The sequence below is a fragment of the Patagioenas fasciata genome, chromosome 14 (genome assembly GCF_037038585.1).
Source record: "Patagioenas fasciata isolate bPatFas1 chromosome 14, bPatFas1.hap1, whole genome shotgun sequence".
Taxonomy (NCBI): Eukaryota; Metazoa; Chordata; class Aves; order Columbiformes; family Columbidae; genus Patagioenas; species Patagioenas fasciata.
This window is the reverse complement of record NC_092533.1, coordinates 5,316,629-5,333,844: the sequence shown is the minus strand read 5'-3', so window position 1 is coordinate 5,333,844 and position 17,216 is coordinate 5,316,629. Positions and strand designations below refer to the sequence as shown.

The following is a 17,216-nucleotide window of genomic DNA, read 5'->3' as shown; positions in this document are numbered from 1 at the left end:
GTTTGTTTAGCACACCTCAGCACTCTCTGTCCATCATTCTGTCTTCTCTTCCTGGAGAACTACAGACACGAGCATTTTCTTTTGCTATTCACATATTGGGGGTATTGCTAGCTAAAAATCATATATAGCTCTAAATGTAGATCTGTGAGAGCTTGTATAGAAAGAACATGTCATCTATGATTCCTATGTTATTTTCTTGTTAGAAATTTATGCTGTATTCCTAAGTCATCCTCATCATGTGTGTTTTAGTACTTTAGTTGCTCTATCTCTGTTAGGGCAGCTGCGAGCTAAATATTTTATTGGAAGCAGGGAAATTGTCAAAAGCAGGCTGCTATGTGGACACAAGTTGCTCTTTGTGGTTATGTTCTGTTCCTATAAATTCTTTTGATGTCTGCGTAGTTTTGCCGCAGCTGCATATGCCTTTTTTGCATCCTAGAGATTGCAAGTGAAGAAAGAAGAAAAAATAAGAGAGAGAGCAGGAGAGATATGAAGAGAATAAGCAAGTTTTGCAGTAAAGAGCTATTTTGAGCTGAGTATTTCATATTGTTTCTTATTGGTCAAACCACATCCATTATTTCAGAGGGTTAGAGATGCAATTTATTAATTTTCTCCAAGAGAGAGGCTGCATTTAATATGTGCTCTCCAGGATCCTCTGTTAAAATATTAAGCAATAAAATCCTTGACTGTGCAGTAGTTGTGGTTATAATTTCCCCCAAGGTAGTGAAAACTCTGTAATTTATTGTTGTTTAAGTTTTCCCTTTGCACAGGTCGGAGTGGTTGTAGTGATGTAGAAAGACTTGTTTTTCTCCAAGTGCTTGTGTTTGTTGGTGACCCAGCTCCTCTCTTTGATGAGCTCCGTGCTGCAAAGTTCACCACAGTTGCTGATTTGGCATCTGTGAGCAAAAATGCTGGTGCAGACCGAGTTGGATCTGTTGTAACCAACTTGTTTTGTAAAAGATACAGGTCTGCAGAGATCCCTTCCAACCCTAATCATTCTGTGATTCTATGATTCTGTATAGAGCTAGATAGCCCGGCTGGTCTGAGCAGCAGAAGTGATTTGTGGTGAGCCCACTTACACTGTTGAAAACTGCTCTTTGATAGAGACACACCTTTCTTCAGTGATGTGCTTTTAGTGCACATTGGCTGAACTGCCTGAGCTGGCCTGTGTTAAGAACAGACTTATTTGCTGTGAGCTGTCGGCTTCTCCCAACGTGATGTGTCTGCACTAACTGACATTGCACATCTTCATGACATTAGATGGGGCTGGGGGAGTCTGAGGTTGTAAGTGAGGCATGGGGGAGTCTGAGGTTGTAAATGACGCATGGTTGGGGGGGGATGCAAGATCTTTTTTTTTTTAATTAAAACCAGCTGAGAAAACTGGAAAAAGCAGGCGTGCTTGGAGGCATGGATGGGCTGGCTGAGGCTCGCCTTGTGCTGGTTTTAGTCCAGCGAGCACCGGCAGCACCTTTGTTCGAAAGGAGGAAGCTCAGCCCAGCAGCTGCCCACCGATGGGCAGCACTGATGCCTGGGGTTCTCCTCCTCTGGGTGTCCTTTGCAGCACCCTGCTGATGCACAAGTCTGACCTGGTTTTTCTCCTTGCTGGACTGTAGCCCCTAAGCATTTACAGAAAAAAAATTCTTAAAAATGCAATGATTCAGAAACCTGAGAGGAAAATTCTAGGAGTACCTCATTTGTTACTGTTTTTGAAAATGTTCCTGTTTTCAGCCACTGTCCTGAATTTTGCATATGGGGGATTAACACAGTTCCTGACACTAGAGAAGGAGGCACATGAGCACCTCCAGCCTCTGGAGGAGCATTGCTGTCGGGATGAGAGCAGGGATGCGAGCACACCAGCCTTCCTGAACACGCCACAAAGTCAGCCTTGCTTTATACGTCCAGATCGAGAGACGTGTCAGTGCCTCTGATCTGAAAAGAGTTTAGTGGCTGAATGGATTTACTTAGCACCTGAGACCATGTTTCAGCCTGGATGGGGGTGAAGGCTTGTGGAAGAAGGGAGAGGTGGCAGATCCCCTGTGCTGCAGGTGACAACGCCAGGCAGCATTAGCAAACACAGGTCTTAGCAAATTTTGAAGTGGTGAAAGGTTAAAAAAAAAAGTAACTGATTCTTCAGGCAGCCCTTGACTCAAACGTGTGGGCTTCAGCATTGCAGCAGCAAAGATAAAGTGTTAACTTCATCCCTGGTGCAATGCTATTGGCATGAAAGTTATGCCGTGAAGAAACTCACCTTTCGTTGGCCTGCAATGGGCTCTGCTCCACCACCAACTGCGTGCTCTGTTTTATTTGTTGCTGGAGTATGAAGCTATTAGCAAAAGAAGTAAGGAAGAAAACAGGAAAACTAATTGTAAACAAACATAAGCTGCTATCAATGAGCATCTAATTTCTACTGTTGTCTCATTCTACCCTCACGGACCACACTTCCACAGAGAGGAACGTGCATTGTTTCCTCCTTTTATGTGAATTTTATAATTCACTGCATACAAACGTCTATGCCAGATACCCTGAGGAAGAAGCCCATGGTGTGTTGAATCAGTAGTGCAACAATGTGTTTGGTGGCTTCTTATCTCTCTAGGCTCTAAAATGCAAAGAATTCAGCAAACTATGTGTTATTAGAGATGAAATGATATCCTCAGTCTGTGAATCAAAAAAAGTCTGAAAAGCTAAGAAACTGATCACTGGGAGAAGCTGTTGAAAGTGACTTTCTGCACCCCAAATAGGAAGGGTGACAACGTGAATACTTTGATTTGTGTGGCACAACATAGCTCCACGATCGCAGCCCCGTGCACATAAAGCTGTGTTCTGCACCCCCATCCCAGCGGGCTGCAATGGCGTTTAAAAGCACACATCTGTTTCCATCAGTGGTGGGAACAGCCAGATCCCTGAGTGCCCAGAGCCAGCCGGGTACCGGGCTGCAGGAGGGGGGACGGTGGTGACCAATGGGGACCAAAAAGCGAATTCTCCATGACCGCGCTGCTTTCCTCAGTGCCATCTTCCCTTCCTTCCCTCTCTCCTTGGTTTTGGTCCCCGGTGTCCTAGCATCCCAGACTCCTTGTTCAACCAGCGTTGATATTTGGGGATAATTTATTAGGGATATGGAAAATGGTGAACCTTGTGCTTTAAGTTTACTTGGTTAAGAAAGATTGGGGTGTAGGAAGGGAGAAAGGCAAACATTTCCCCTTTGCCTTTTTTCTTTGGCTGGAACGAATGATTTTATTTGAGGTGATTTTTTTTTTTTTTTTTTTTAAATTAAAGCCTCTGAGAAGTAATATTGCATCTTCAAAACAAACTGCTGAACTCAACTGCTTTTACCAAACGCATGCAAAATTTTCCCCTCAGGATCCTTAGAGGCCCTGGAGTGCCTGCCTTGCAAAACCTGGGGCGGTGAAGAGAGTCACTGGAGAGTCATCTCCATAGGATACCTTTAGACAGCGTGCTCGCGTGTATTTATAAATAAATCTATACATTTAACAGATAAAATTCTCTTTTGGTATGTTCCTGCATACCATAAGCAAAAAGGGAAATAATGCAGACCCAGGACATCAAAAGAGATGCTGCCCAGCTGGTAAACTCTGACAAACTAAAAACAAAACCCTCTTAAGAGGCAGACACAAGCAATTTTTATGATTGGCTTTCTCTTGCTCCTTAATACACGTGGTTGTTTCTTTGTGATCGTTTCAGATGCCTCAGGAACAGTACGCGCACCGGAGCACCATGCAGACCTCGGAAGGACCCCAGGTATACAAAGTGGGGATTTATGGCTGGAGGAAGAGATGCCTCTATTTCTTTGTGCTGCTCCTAATGATTTTAATCCTGGTGAACCTTGCTATGACCATCTGGATTCTGAAGGTTATGAACTTCACAATTGTAAGTAGGGGTTACCCTGGAAGGTGTGGGGAGGATGAGGGAGGGTGATGGTCTTTCCTCTGAGCATGACTTTAGATACAGCTTGGATAACGGGGTGTTTCAGTTGCCATGGGTAGCCCTTATTACAAGGAGGCACAAATTTGCTCTATGATCCTCTTTTTCTGCTGGAGATGTCTGCAGTATTGCCAAGCTGAGGAACCATCTCAGCGTTGCAAATCATGTTCCTCCTGCCTGCTATATATATATATATATATATATATACACATGTATATATGTAAACAACATACAGCACCCTCCCCCAGTTCTCAGTTATAAAGTGTTTTAAAATTAATGAAATAGGTTATTTTGAACTGGAGTGTGGGAATAGATTTGAGCCTTTCTCTCAGACTTTTTCTGCTTTTCTCCATGACTGAAAAGTTGCAGAACTTGATTTGCCTTTTGCTTAGGGAAGGTTTGTGTTGTTTCGTAATGCTGTGGTTCCAGAAGCTGCATGAAGAAAAACAGCATTTCCTGGGTGGCTCTCTGGCTGTGGTATTTAGGTGGCACATATCTTTGTCCTCGTTGTGCTGTGGTTGGTGCACATCAGTCCTGCCAGCAGCTCTTTCTTGCTGCACAGACCCCCTAGAAGAATCCCTAGAAAAGCGTTGGGCAGCTGTACTGGGAGGCAGATTGCACTGGGGCAGATTGTACCTCCTGGGCCCAGAGCACTCTGTGCATCACTTTAGCTCCGTTCAAACTCTTTTGAGATATTAAGGAGTTACTTGAACTTAAATTACCTTTTTACAGGGTGAGCATCACCTCTTCTGCTCAGACACACTCAAAGTCAGGGCATGATGAACCAAGCACACCCCACTTCCAGGGCTAGTGAGACTTTATATATGGCAGGTCCTAGTCTTGCAGTAGATAACTTGGCTGAGCAGCATGAAAATGAAATGTCTGGTCCCCTCTTCTTCAAAGCAGTCATCACCACCTTGGTCAGATGGAGTTATTGTAAGATCGTTTGAGTCTTCAGGAGAAACTCAGTTTGAGGCTTCAATCCTGGATTTACTTCATGAGAGAGCTGTAAGGCTAAATTCCCTTAGACCGTTTTTCAAGGACTTTCCCAACCAGGCTCTGCTGTGAGCAGCGTGTTTGAAGTCTCCCAGCTTTTCTTTCCCTGCTTCGGTCTTGTAAAGCCCTGAACAGCTGTGTCCAACATTATGTCATTAATGGGCCATGAGAAGATGAGTAAACAATCTCTGACTTACTGTTTCCAGCAGACAAAATGCTGTGTCAGGGGAACATGTAACACTCATTTTCTCTAACCAGGGTGCTGTCAAGGTGTGCAGAAGATTGCAATGCGTGTGTGCTTAGGGAGCAAGCAATTACAAAGCAGTAATCCACAAAAAGCTCCTGTGAGTGGGTGAAGAGTGAGCCAAAATGGAGCAATTAATGCTTAACCAGACCACTTATTTATTCTTGTAAAATTGATGGCATTTTGGTACACATTTTGTGCTGAGCTGTGGTCTGTAGATTAATGTAGTTGAAAAACAGATATTTCTGAAGTGATGAAAGACTTGGTCATCAGACAGACAGTAGTATGGGTATCAGCCGAGCACAAAATAATAAGATTCCAGATTTTCACTTTCGAGGAGTGCAACTTGATTTCTTTAAAATAACATAACTTGGATATGTCGGTGTCATGCTTTCTGCTATTTGGTGGTGGTCAGTCAACTCTCTACAGGTTGCTTGGGAAGCCAAGTGTGCTTTTCTGCTCCTTTCTCTCTCACTGCCCTCTCCTCACATATTGCACTTTGCCTGCTGGTTTTTGCAGGCTATCTGCAGAAGGGTCATCTCCTAGGGATATGTACAGAAATCTCCCTGTTCCAGCTCTCTCCACCCCTCTAGGATATAAATTGTTTTTCGGGGGGGATGTGCTGAGCTTCAAGCTTTTGTCTGATTCTGTTTCCTTAAAATAGTCACTTGCCCTCTGATTGACTGGGGGGTTAGTCCAAGGTAAAGTATATTCATATACAGTTTTAGTTAATTCATATCATCTAGTGTTAGTAGGCGATGAACAGCACTTGGTGATAAAAACACAGATGGCAGCACCGAATCCTGCAGTGGGAACAGCTTTATGGTTATAGGCACGACCACACTAGTTGGGGTGTGTGTCTCTCACACAGCCAATTGGAAATAAATATAAGAACAGGGCATGTGAAATGTGATCCTTGGCCCAATGTGCACCCATTCATCTCCTGATCTCCTGCTGTTCCGGCAACCTCACCAGCTGCTCTGGATCCTGCTCTGCAATCCCTCCTGCACCATTCCCTGAGGCTGAGAAAACCACTTTGCTAAGTGATTTTTTAGAGGCAGACTTTTATCTCTAAATAACAAATGTAGGAAAATTCTCAAATGAGGAGATGCAAATATGGAAAAATCTTTAATTTGTTCCTGTTCTGATAAGAGGAGCTGAGAGTCCTTCTGGGGCAGGGGAATGATTCGAGTACTCAGTGAGCAATAGCTGCTGCTTAGCGGGTCTGAGTTACCCTTGTGCTTGCAAAGCAAAAACGGAGGGGAAAGTTTGTAGTTCTGTTCTTGTGGAAAATGTATTATTTCTGGTATCTTCCCATCCCTGAGCTCTCCTCCCAGAAGCTGAGTTTGTTCAGCTCCACAGGATGGTCCTGGCACTTAACGTGAATTTAATGAGCGCTCATTACAGCCAATAAGTGCTCACAGTATTTTAATGAGCACAGCAAACCTGCTCAGGAAGACACGGGGGTGTTTTAAATGCTGATAATGGGGAGCGGAGAAGGGAGTAGGAGATGAAGCAAGACAATGTCAGGGAAAAAACCCACCTTTTCGTGCACATTGTAGCAGGACCCATCCATTCTGGTTCCACATCAAGCCCTGGACTCTCTTTCTCTCCCCTCTGCACTCCCTGCTGGCTGGTGCTCCAGGAGACAACTCTCCTAAAATCAAACCATAAGCTTCCAATTCGTGACTTCTAATAAGCAAGGCATCACTAATGTGTTCTAGGTTTTGCTTTTATTTGAACATTCAAGGCTTAGACAAATTTATGTGTGGCTATTGCTTTTTGCATAGGGCTGTCAGAGCAGTGTCACATTCTCATGGAGCCGGTTGGTCACTGTCTATTCTATCCTCTGGAGCAGTCATTCACTTCTCATGTTGTATTTGATCCTCTATTTATTGTAAATGCCTATATCAGGCACAGGCTGTATGAAAAACAGACCCAGAGGCAACCTCAGATAACATCTGCCTGTTCCACAGCTGGTTCCCATAGCCAGGTCTGTTTATCCCATCCATTCACATCAGGGCTGCTCCGGCGCTGCAGGAAGCTCTGTGAAGGTTTCTACCTCTAAACGTTGTTTTTTAAGCCAAACCACAGAATGAATCTGGACTAAAGCCACCAATTTGGACTGAAACCCAAATGCACCCAGAAGGTGGCCTAACCTAATTGAGGTAGAAACCATCATCCAGCACTCAGCTTTCCAATGATATACAGGTAGAGGGAACTCCGCTTCGTTCAGATCTTGGATGTGCCTCATAGAAGTACATGGTTTGACAGTGCATTCATCTCTTTCCACAAGGTTAGCATACAATGCCTTGTATTTTAAACAGTGTTAGGAGTCTAAATCATTACCATTAGTACCTCTTTGTTGCATCTTAGGCAGCATGAAGACCTCTAAACAGGAGAGACAAAAACTGTGTCCCATTGTGGCTGCATTTAAACAGCAAACATCCACCTACTTGTCTGTCCATCAAACCACTGAGGACCCTTTGCTTATCCTTTGCACTTCCCTGGTGTTTCTATCCGTAGCTGCCTGTTCATGTGTTTTGGATTGTATGCTTCTTGGGACAGGAGCTGTTTGCATATGCCATTCTATAGTCCTATATATCGCACGTTCTGATAGACTGTAAACAACAATAAACTGAAAAATAGTATTTTTCTCTTAATCAGCTTGCAAGGCTTGAAATTCCTTGAGAAGCGTCTTCTAAGAATCATCTAAAGTTAAGGCTCCAGAATCGCCTTTGTAAGGAAAATATTCTGGAACTTTGGTATTAGGAGACCGTTCACAAGCCAAACTTAACATCGTCCTCCAAACTGGGAGAGCATGTGTTGCTTCCAGATCCATGCAAATCTCTGCAGGCTGCTCGTGCCATCTGTATGTGTACTTTCAAGGAAATGCAATGTAGAAATGAGCAGGTAATGACCTGACTCATTCCATCTTCCTTTGGGTGCAGAGAAGGGAGATCTTCCCTTCCTGGCCCGGTCAGGCTGAGCTTGAGCTCTTCCCTAACCACAGCACATGCGAACTCTGTTCTCCTTCCAGAACCACGCAATGTTTTCTGAAGGTTTGGGTCCCTTAGCATGAGGTTCAACCATATTTTATTATTTCAGTTGAATAGGAACAAATTACTGCGATTGTTCAAACTTCTCCTTTTTTTGCTGCGGGCTGCTTTCAGAGTTGATGAGGTATGTTTTAGCATCATTGAATGAAATGTTAGCAATTTAGAGAGACAAAATGCTGCTGTAGGTGGCATAAATGTTAAATATCATTATTATCTTGCTTTCTTTATTAAAAGTTGATATGAAAAATTAGCTTTCAAAACTTGGTTATGAACAGTTATTTCCAATACAATTACTCCCTCTTGTGTGTAAACTACCTGCCGCATTTTAATTACAGGAAAACAGTAGGGTAATAACACAGCAGTAAAGATGGATTAGAGTTAGGAAAACTCATTGCCCTAACAGGCAGGACTCTTTTATTAATGATTTAAAGGAACAGACTTTGTTCTAACTTTATTTAATTAAAAATGGCCTCAGAATAAAATGACTTTGCACTTTATAGTCCCTTTTCATGATTTCTCTGGGGTTTCTTTAGGTGCAATGGTTAAGGCCAACATGGGAGAGAAATCAGCACTGCCTTTCAGTTTCTGCTTTGTAACACAACTGTAATCAGTCAGCTAAAATTATTTAGAGTTAGAATTAATGTTACTATATCCTAAAGGAGGAAAGAGTGCAAGGGTTTTTTTCCCTCTCCCTCACACACAAACGCATACAAAACTGTGCGCTTTTCCATCCTAATTCATGTTGCTCTTTTTTATAAAACAAGTAATTGTTTTGAGACTGCATGACCCAAGAGCTTTGTGTATTTCCCTTCTTTCCTCATTCACACGGACTGCATCTTCTGATATAAAGATGTTAATCTTGTAGAGGTCTGACAACACCAGCAATGCTGTGAGTGACTGTACTGTTAAGTGAAGAAGTTTCTATGGGTAAAATCTTTACCCTCTGGAATTTTGTAGGAGTCTTGGCAGTGACATCAGTGGATCAAGCCTTCTCTGTAATGTTTTTTTTTATTGGCAGGTTTTTATGCTAAATTCTAATTTCCTTTTTCCTTTATTGAGGAATAAATGTGTTATGCTTTCTTTTACTCTTCTTAGAGACCTGAATTTCATTCCTAGAGAGTTATTGTTTCTCTATGAAAAGCAATTGGGATTACTTATCTTTTTTAAAGATACATATAGTACTTTTTTGCCTTCACTCCTTTGGAGCTCAGAATAATATAGTCAGTTTTAACAGGGTATTGTATAGTGTTCTTACAAGTTTAACCCCTTTATTGCTGCATTCTCCAGAATGTAAAGCATTTGGTACTGATGACTAGCTGAGTTATCTGAGTTACATATGCATCAGTTTCTTCTAGTGCTAGACCTTTGAAAACTCAATCTCTGATAATATTTCATCACACTAATACCACATTTTCTCAGCCAGCATAAGGATATAAGGCTTTCATCTTCCTTGTTGCCGAAAAGTGATGAAAAGCACCCATATTTTTGCCTCACTTTCTCTACTCTCCGCTGAAGCACTGAGTTTTTGGAGGCCTGCTGTGGCATTGGATATGCTTACAGATATGTCATGGGATCAAAAGAAATAGTGAAATAGTAAGTATTCCCCTAGTACCATTAAATGACTGGATACGTTGCACTGCAATCATTTCAGTAATTCTTTGCTTTGATTCTTTAGCTATTGCACAAGGCAGTCTGTGGTGTTTGGTGTTAGGATGGCAGATGGCCCTTTTCCCTCTAATATTTTGGGCTGGGTTTTGTGAAGGACTGAGGTTTGTGCGATTGTGCTTCCATCTCCATGTAAAGGCTTCCACCTCTCACTTCTCAGTTGTTTCTAAGTCACTGTTAATACTCAAGCCATCTGAACAGGAGCATGTGTCCAAGAGATGGAAATATCTGAGACATATTTTGTTTCTCTGTTTTTCAGCGGCAGAAGAAAGCAATCTTATTTATTAGCGTCCCTAGTGTGGAAGAAGCTGCTGCATAAGCTCTGTACTTACTACTCACCAGGAGTGTGAGATATTATAAATGCTCCCAAGCCAGAAAAAGCTTTTCATTGGTGCTGTTTTCTTACCAGACACCAGAGACTTTAGCGCTGAAATCCTGATACCCAGCATCTCTTGGTTAGTACCACTGCTGATACGAAGGCAGCTGTTGGAGACTCAGCAGCTTTCCCCATACCTGCCGTTCAACGCACACAACAGGCAAAACATCATCTGGCAGGTGTGCTGTATAGGCCATGCTGTCAAGCCTCAATAGCCAGTCTCCTGCGTATCTTCACAGCAGGAAAATACATTAAAAATACATTATGGCTTTGTTTGGCCCCTCCAAGAACAGAGGGGCTAAAATAGGTGAAGAAGAGAGGAGAGCAGCAGGGATTTGGGTGGTTTGCGATGTGACTGAGCATTTGGTCGCTGGCATAGCGCTTCATTTCCAGGCGTTACTGCCAGTGAACAGAGAGTGTCCCATCTGCTGGTGTCCCTGTCCCTGCTGTGCAGGGCGATGGGAACCTTGGTGCAATAGCAGCAGGACCCGGCGAACAGCCAGGAGGGGATGGGTGGGCTGCGCAGGAGGGGTGAGTCATAAACGCTTGATCCCAGATCCCACCTTCTGCCACCTCCCTCCAGAGGGGATTGTGCTCAGCTTCTCTTTCATCTGAGGAAATAAGATATTTCACATTAGCATTCGACTCAATGCCAACAAAAGATCTTCAGACTAGCAGTTCTAAAGCAGAGAGAGATTTGTCTCTCAGAGAACATGTAAAAGGTATTATTATAAATGTGCAAAAGAACAAAAACAAGCTCTCTCCTGAAATGCCAATAATCAGTTAGTCCTCTGAATAGCTTACAATCTGATCCCTCCCCATATTCTCACAGTACAGTGGGAGAAATGATTTAATTTGGGAATCCACACAGAAATGGCATGCCACGCTGAGCCACAGAGTGAGTTTTCACTGCTTCTTCTCTTCCTTGCACTTTTTTTTCCTCCTGTGCTTCCTGAACTCTCTGCATGGCAGAAAGCAATGACCTTCTCAGCTTTGAAAATTTAGCAGCCATTGCTATAACAAAAATGTTATTCTTCTTCTACGTGGTTGCCTGAAGGCTGAGGAGCTGCATGGAGTAGCCACTGTGCCTCCTTCAACTCATCCTGGAGCTGCAAAGCCATCAGCTTTTCAGAAAGCCACTTCTAAAAACATTTCTTGGCGTACAGTCCTGAACCCCTGCTGGTTTGCATCTTGGGTTGTAGCGTAATCTGTGGAAAGGGGACAGAGACAGCGTGACTGTGCAAAGCACAAAGTACTGAGCAGCAGAAACCTTCACCTTCTTCGGGTGCAGCCCCAGCTTGCAGGCACTGCTGCGCGTTAGCTGTGATAACCTGGTGTGTGACTGAAGGAAAGGAGTAAATGTGGCATGTTCTCTCTACAGCTGTATGCGTGTATTTACTTCTGTAATTGTCAGAACGAGATGTAAAGACTGGTGATTTTGAGGACAGAATTACAGACCTGTGGTTGTGTGGAGTCTGTCTTTTCCCTCCGCTCCTGCAGGTGCTATATTATCTTTTCTCTACTTAGACGCTACCATACCTGATTTGATAGATGTGTTTAAAATACTTGCTGCCATTTCACGTGCCTGTTCTTCCAGAGCTCTGCAATGGAGATGAGCTTGAATATACCATTTGAATTCATCATAGCTTGCATTTTAGTTCTGGTCATTTCCAGTTCAATTACATCTTACCCATTACACATCCTACCTTCACTGCCCTGGCCGACGGTAAGATGGACTGAAGTAATTATTTGTATTGAGGCCCAAGTTTCTATGGGACTACACTCCAATGCACTTGGCATGAAGGACAACCTGCTAATACTGAAATGATGTGGTTGCAGACAGATTTATAGAAGAGGAATAGATTTACGCAGGTAGTTCAGCCTTGACCTCTTGAGTTCTCATTATTTTGCGTCCGACCAGCACTACTGCCCACCTCTTTCCTTTTAAAATGAGATCCAGTAACTAATAGTGAAATTATGGCAATCTGCTATATGAAATTTGTGATTATTTGCATTTAATTAAAGGCTTCTCTGGAGAAAATGAAGGGCGACTTAACCTCAGAGAAGCCTCTACATCTCCAGTAATTGCTTCTAATTGAAGTTTCCACCCCACCACAGGAAAAAGAGAAGAAGAAAAAAACCCAACCAAAGAAAAAAAAAAAAAAAAAAAACAAAACCCTGAAAAGTTTACTGCCACACATGGGGTCCCTGGAAATTATTTTATCCTTATGCAATTAAGGTGACTGAGGTCTTAATAAGTGGTTCTTCCTTTGTGTTAACCAGCTAAAATTTAAGTTTAATTACTGAAAAGCCCAGTTCATGGTATGTTTATGACAAGTCCAAGGGCATAGTTCTCCCAAACTGGCCATGCTGCGTGATGATGTCCCTCTCAGATGGGCGCCTGTGTCCTGCCTAAGTCCTCCTGGTAGCTTCATTTCCATCGTGATTTTCTGGTTATGTACAGTTCTTGTTGACTTCCAATTGTATTTTGCTTATTCTGGAAAAAAAAAATTACAAGCCTTTTGACTTAGCATGTCCCGTGAAGCACGGGAGAGGGGCTCTGCCAGCTCGAGGTGTGTGGGGCTGAGCAGCAGTGCTGCTTCTGGCGTTGGGAACATCTGAGACATCTCCCTGCTCTCACACCTGTATGTGACTCCAAGTCCACAGGCTTAGCCTTTGTTTCTACAAGAAGCTGATCCTTCTCATGACAATTATAGTTTGGCAGCTGGTGTCAACGTGGAATATGGGCACTGGCAGCCTTTTCTAGGATACTTGCCAGCACCTTGTCCTGGTAATGCTGGGGCATGGAGTGTGCCCCTAAAGCAGGCAGGACATTTTATAAGCCACCATCTGTAGCATGGGTGTTAAAAAATGGTCCTGCTCCCTGCACCGAGGTACCACAGTGTCTGTTTGGCACAGAAGGGTGAGCTGTGGCCAGAGGGCTCCGATGGGAGCCCCGGGTGCCATGTCTATAGGGAGCACAGAACCTCGTGTTAAAGCCACCGCTCCAAACTCAAGCACGTGGCACTTCAATTACACGTCCTGCCTGATTATGACTATCAGCATTTCCATGCTGCTTTCGGCAGCACAGGCGCTCTGATTGCACCCTTCAGCTCGATTAAAATCCTTGCTCGTATTACGGATCTGAAAACAGGCGTGACGAAAATAAAAGTGTGGATGATGTAGCAGCAGACATGGCCATTTTCTGCTGTTTATCCTTTCTGCTGAAGATAGCGATGTTGAAAACCACAGCAGCATTCTGCTTTCCTGTGTTCTTGCATTGTTCATTAACGCCTTGTGTCACACAAGTCAGCAGGGATGTACATCCGATTTCTGCTTTTTGTTATTCTGAAGGTTCTCTTTAATGTATGCTGAAACACATAAAATCTCTAAATGGACTGAAATCTTTCAGAGTGACCTCTTAGAGGGCTACAGGTGAGTTGGAAATAGAAATGTCATTGTTTGTCAGTGGCACATCAGTCATATTTTTTGAAGCTGCTGCTACAGTTAAATACATGAAAACGTGTGACCTGCCTGTGTTATTTCTTAGCAAGCAAACACGAGTGGCAAAGTGCACCTCTTCATTTTAGAAAGTGCTTGAGTTATGCAGAGCAGTGAAATACTTGTATTTCGTGCAGGTGCAAGTCGTATAGACATGTAGGTGCTGATTTCGATTCCAATAATTTAGTAGGGCGGTATTGTTCCTGACAACAAATATTTAATCTTTCAAAACGAGACATTGAAGAATTTTCTTGTGGGAAACTAGCAGGTCAAATGCTTTTTACAGTCTTTGCTTCACCTGCATGCTAGAAAGGGAATTCCTGCTAATTATGTATTTGTGTACACAAACCACTTCTGAATCAAGCACTTATTTCTGGAGAGATGTCATCAACAGAGACTGATAGACAGTTTGCATAAAAGCCTCAGATCTTGTAAAGGGGAGGAACCTTAGCTTGAGCAGCTGATGGCTGAGTTATAGGAAGATTGGGTGGATCTCAGCAATTCTGCTGTGGTTTTATAGAAAACTGCGTTTTCTAGAAGGGGGCACAATTCAGTTGACCAGCAGGTATAGATTATAAGGCAAATATCATTTTTATTTGAAGCTACTTGTGTCAAGACCTATTGACCAGAGATATTTGTCTTTGCTAGTGTTATAAATGATTCAGTCTCGTATGTAGCCCAAGAAAAGCCCTGTGTGTTAGAAGGCAGATGTGTTTAATTCCTTTCTTCTTCCCAGGGGAGCTATGTTTATTGCTATGACACCTTTCTTCTAAAAGGAAGCGTTTCTGCACAACAGTTTGCCTTTTCAGTCCTTTTTTTCATTGAACGGAAAATAAGGGTCTTTTACATATTCAGGGCTGAAATAACAATCTCTGTATGGGGAGACTGAGGCCAGTAAAGACCCTGGAGCATTTTGTGCTCCCTTGCCAATAGGAGCAGCACCGTGGTCGTGTTTCCCATCCTCCCAGGTACCAGTTATGCAGCCAGAGCAACTCACTGAAACTTAAAATAAATTTGCACACATCAAAATGAAAGGCATTGAAATATTCCTGTACAGGAGCTGTCTGCATGAGGGAAGGGCGTCATGCTTTGGGGGACAATCTGTTCTGCAGGTGGGATCAGTGCCTGGGGCTAGGAAGGCAGTTAATTCCCTTTCACCTGTAGAATATGCGAAGTAAACATGGGGTAGCCAGTCTCTTGATGGATGGCTCGGTTCTTCTTGGGTGTAAATTCTTCTTGGGTGGTTCTTCTTGAGGTGTAAATCCATAGCATCACTTCTGGGTTGCATGGGTGTGAATGAGAGAACAGGTTGACAGCGTACAGCTCCGGAAGGCAGCCTGCTAAGGAAAAGGTTTTAAACTTTCAAATACAGAGAGTATCCCGTCAGTTAGAAATGGTAATTATCTACAGGGTGACACGTTGAATGGATTTCACTCACCTATTAAGTTTATCAGTTTAAAACAAATACATAGATGCTGTGGGAATTTATTCAGTACAAAAGACAGACAAGGACCCGAGAGAGCTCTGTGGGCAGAAATTGCTGGAAACAACTATGACTCTGTGCTCCCAAGTCTTGCAGAAGCAGGCTCCCAGCTTTGGAAACAGGGCACAGGAGCCTGGAAATGGTGGACAATTGGACATGAATCCCAGTAGACAAGAGCAAATTGGTCTCTTTTACTCGTTTCTTTTTTTCGTTTTCCTCATTTCCTGTTTTTCTGTTCTTAAACTTAATACGTTCAGTAAGAAATCTGAAGTTACATGGCTACACTCACTGCTTATGCACGATTACAACTGATGTTCATATTGGATGAGCTGGCTGAAATGCTCGCTGAAAACACGTGTAGAGAGATGATGAGATTCATGGTGGGGAAATGACCACCATTCATCCAAAATGTCTTCAGTAACAGCACCAGGAAGGGAATACACTGGTGCAATCTGTAGTTCTTGATTTTGTTTTAAAGGTCTCTAATGAGCCATGTGTGCAGTGCATTTCACCCTGGGAAATCCCACTGAAATCTGGCACTTGGATTTCATTTCTTGTGCTGCTATATTTAGAGCAGAAAGCAGATCTCCCAGTGTGACTCCTTCTGGCTTATAGAAGCCCTGTGAATTGTCTGAGTAATATACACTAATCGGTTACCAAAGCTGCCAACCCCCCATGAAAATCCTTTAAAACGATAAAAAGTGGAAGCAGAGCAGTTGCCCGTACTTTAAGGATGCAGTCACAGCAGCAGCCGATCGTCATCTCTGCCATGGGGGTGAGGGACAATGACCTCAATGAATGTGGTGTGATCTTTATTACTGTTGTCTGTAGCTCAATCACTGTTTTTCTGTGCCTCCTCTTTTTATCCTATGGATAAGGAGCCTGATCAGAGGTGTCTCCATTGAGTCTTAATGAGTAAATTAGAATTTTAAAAAATTCTGAGTCGGTGTTAGTCTCAGAGCGTGCCAGTTGCTTCCTCACTGTTCACCCGTGTTCACTATTAAAATTAACAGCCAATCTGATGTATTTATTATTAATAAGTTCCCATCTTTCTTGACCTTAGTCCCATTCAAAATCATTCACAGCTGTGCCAAGTCAGGCACTGAACATCACCTTGTTATAATCACAGGAATGAACCTTGCTTTTCAATAGCATATTTTTCCTGTGCTGACACCTGCCAGCCCAGCTGTACCCAGATTTCTGTAGTTGAAGCACCGAGATAGTCCATGTCTTGTCTTACAGAAATGTGGTGGCATGGATGATTTAAATAATGGGGAGGGGAGAGCGGTAGTACATGTCAGTTTTTGCAGTGTAACGTGAGAATACGAAATTTTTATATGCAGGTATTTTGAGATGTATTTTAGGTATTTCATACCCTTTCTGTGCTTGTCTGTATAGGGAAAAAACCCAACTTTAAAACTGAAGAGCAATGGAATCGCTATGGCTCGGTAGAAGCGACATTCAGAATCTACTAAAACAAGCAGAGAACCTGTCCATCCTAGCAGCTTTTTGTTATCTTTCACAGTTCTTTGATAAGGTTGTAACTTTCTGTAATCACTCAGAAAGATGGCTGGATATTTTTTCTATTAAATTCTGAAGGACTTAAACCTTTTCTGGCTTACCTTTGCTATTTTTCATGTTTATATACAACAGTATAATGCATCAGCATTTTTATATGTTTCCCGTATAAAAATGAGCCATGCTTATAAAGGCTGTCAGACTTTCTATTCCACAGAATAACTGGAGCATCACTGTGAGTTGACACCAGCCTAAAAATCACATATAGATGCTGAAATGTCTTATTTTATGGCCCTGTTGCTACTTAATAGCCAAGCTGTGCCCTTTCCTTAATTTACTGTCACTATCCAGAAGTACATTAGTGTTGGAGGATGCTACTGCAGAGGTCCCAGGGTAGCTCTGCCGCTTCTGTGGGTGCCCTGAAATCAGCAACGCTGC

General features: G+C 42.9%; 1 protein-coding gene across 3 annotated transcripts in view; it reads left to right on the top strand.

Moving 5' to 3' along the window:
• SGCD (sarcoglycan delta) overlaps positions 1 to 17,216 on the top strand; it is a 317,216-nt gene that overhangs the window by 189,755 nt on the left and 110,245 nt on the right. For 2 of the 3 annotated variants that reach the window (XM_071814693.1, XM_071814694.1), the window contains one exon: positions 3,697 to 3,753. In XM_071814693.1, coding sequence (XP_071670794.1) covers positions 3,697 to 3,753 — 57 coding nt within the window. Of the gene's footprint in view, positions 1 to 3,696; positions 3,883 to 17,216 lie in introns of all 3 variants that reach the window. The other variant, XM_065849345.2, reaches the window with a different exon arrangement.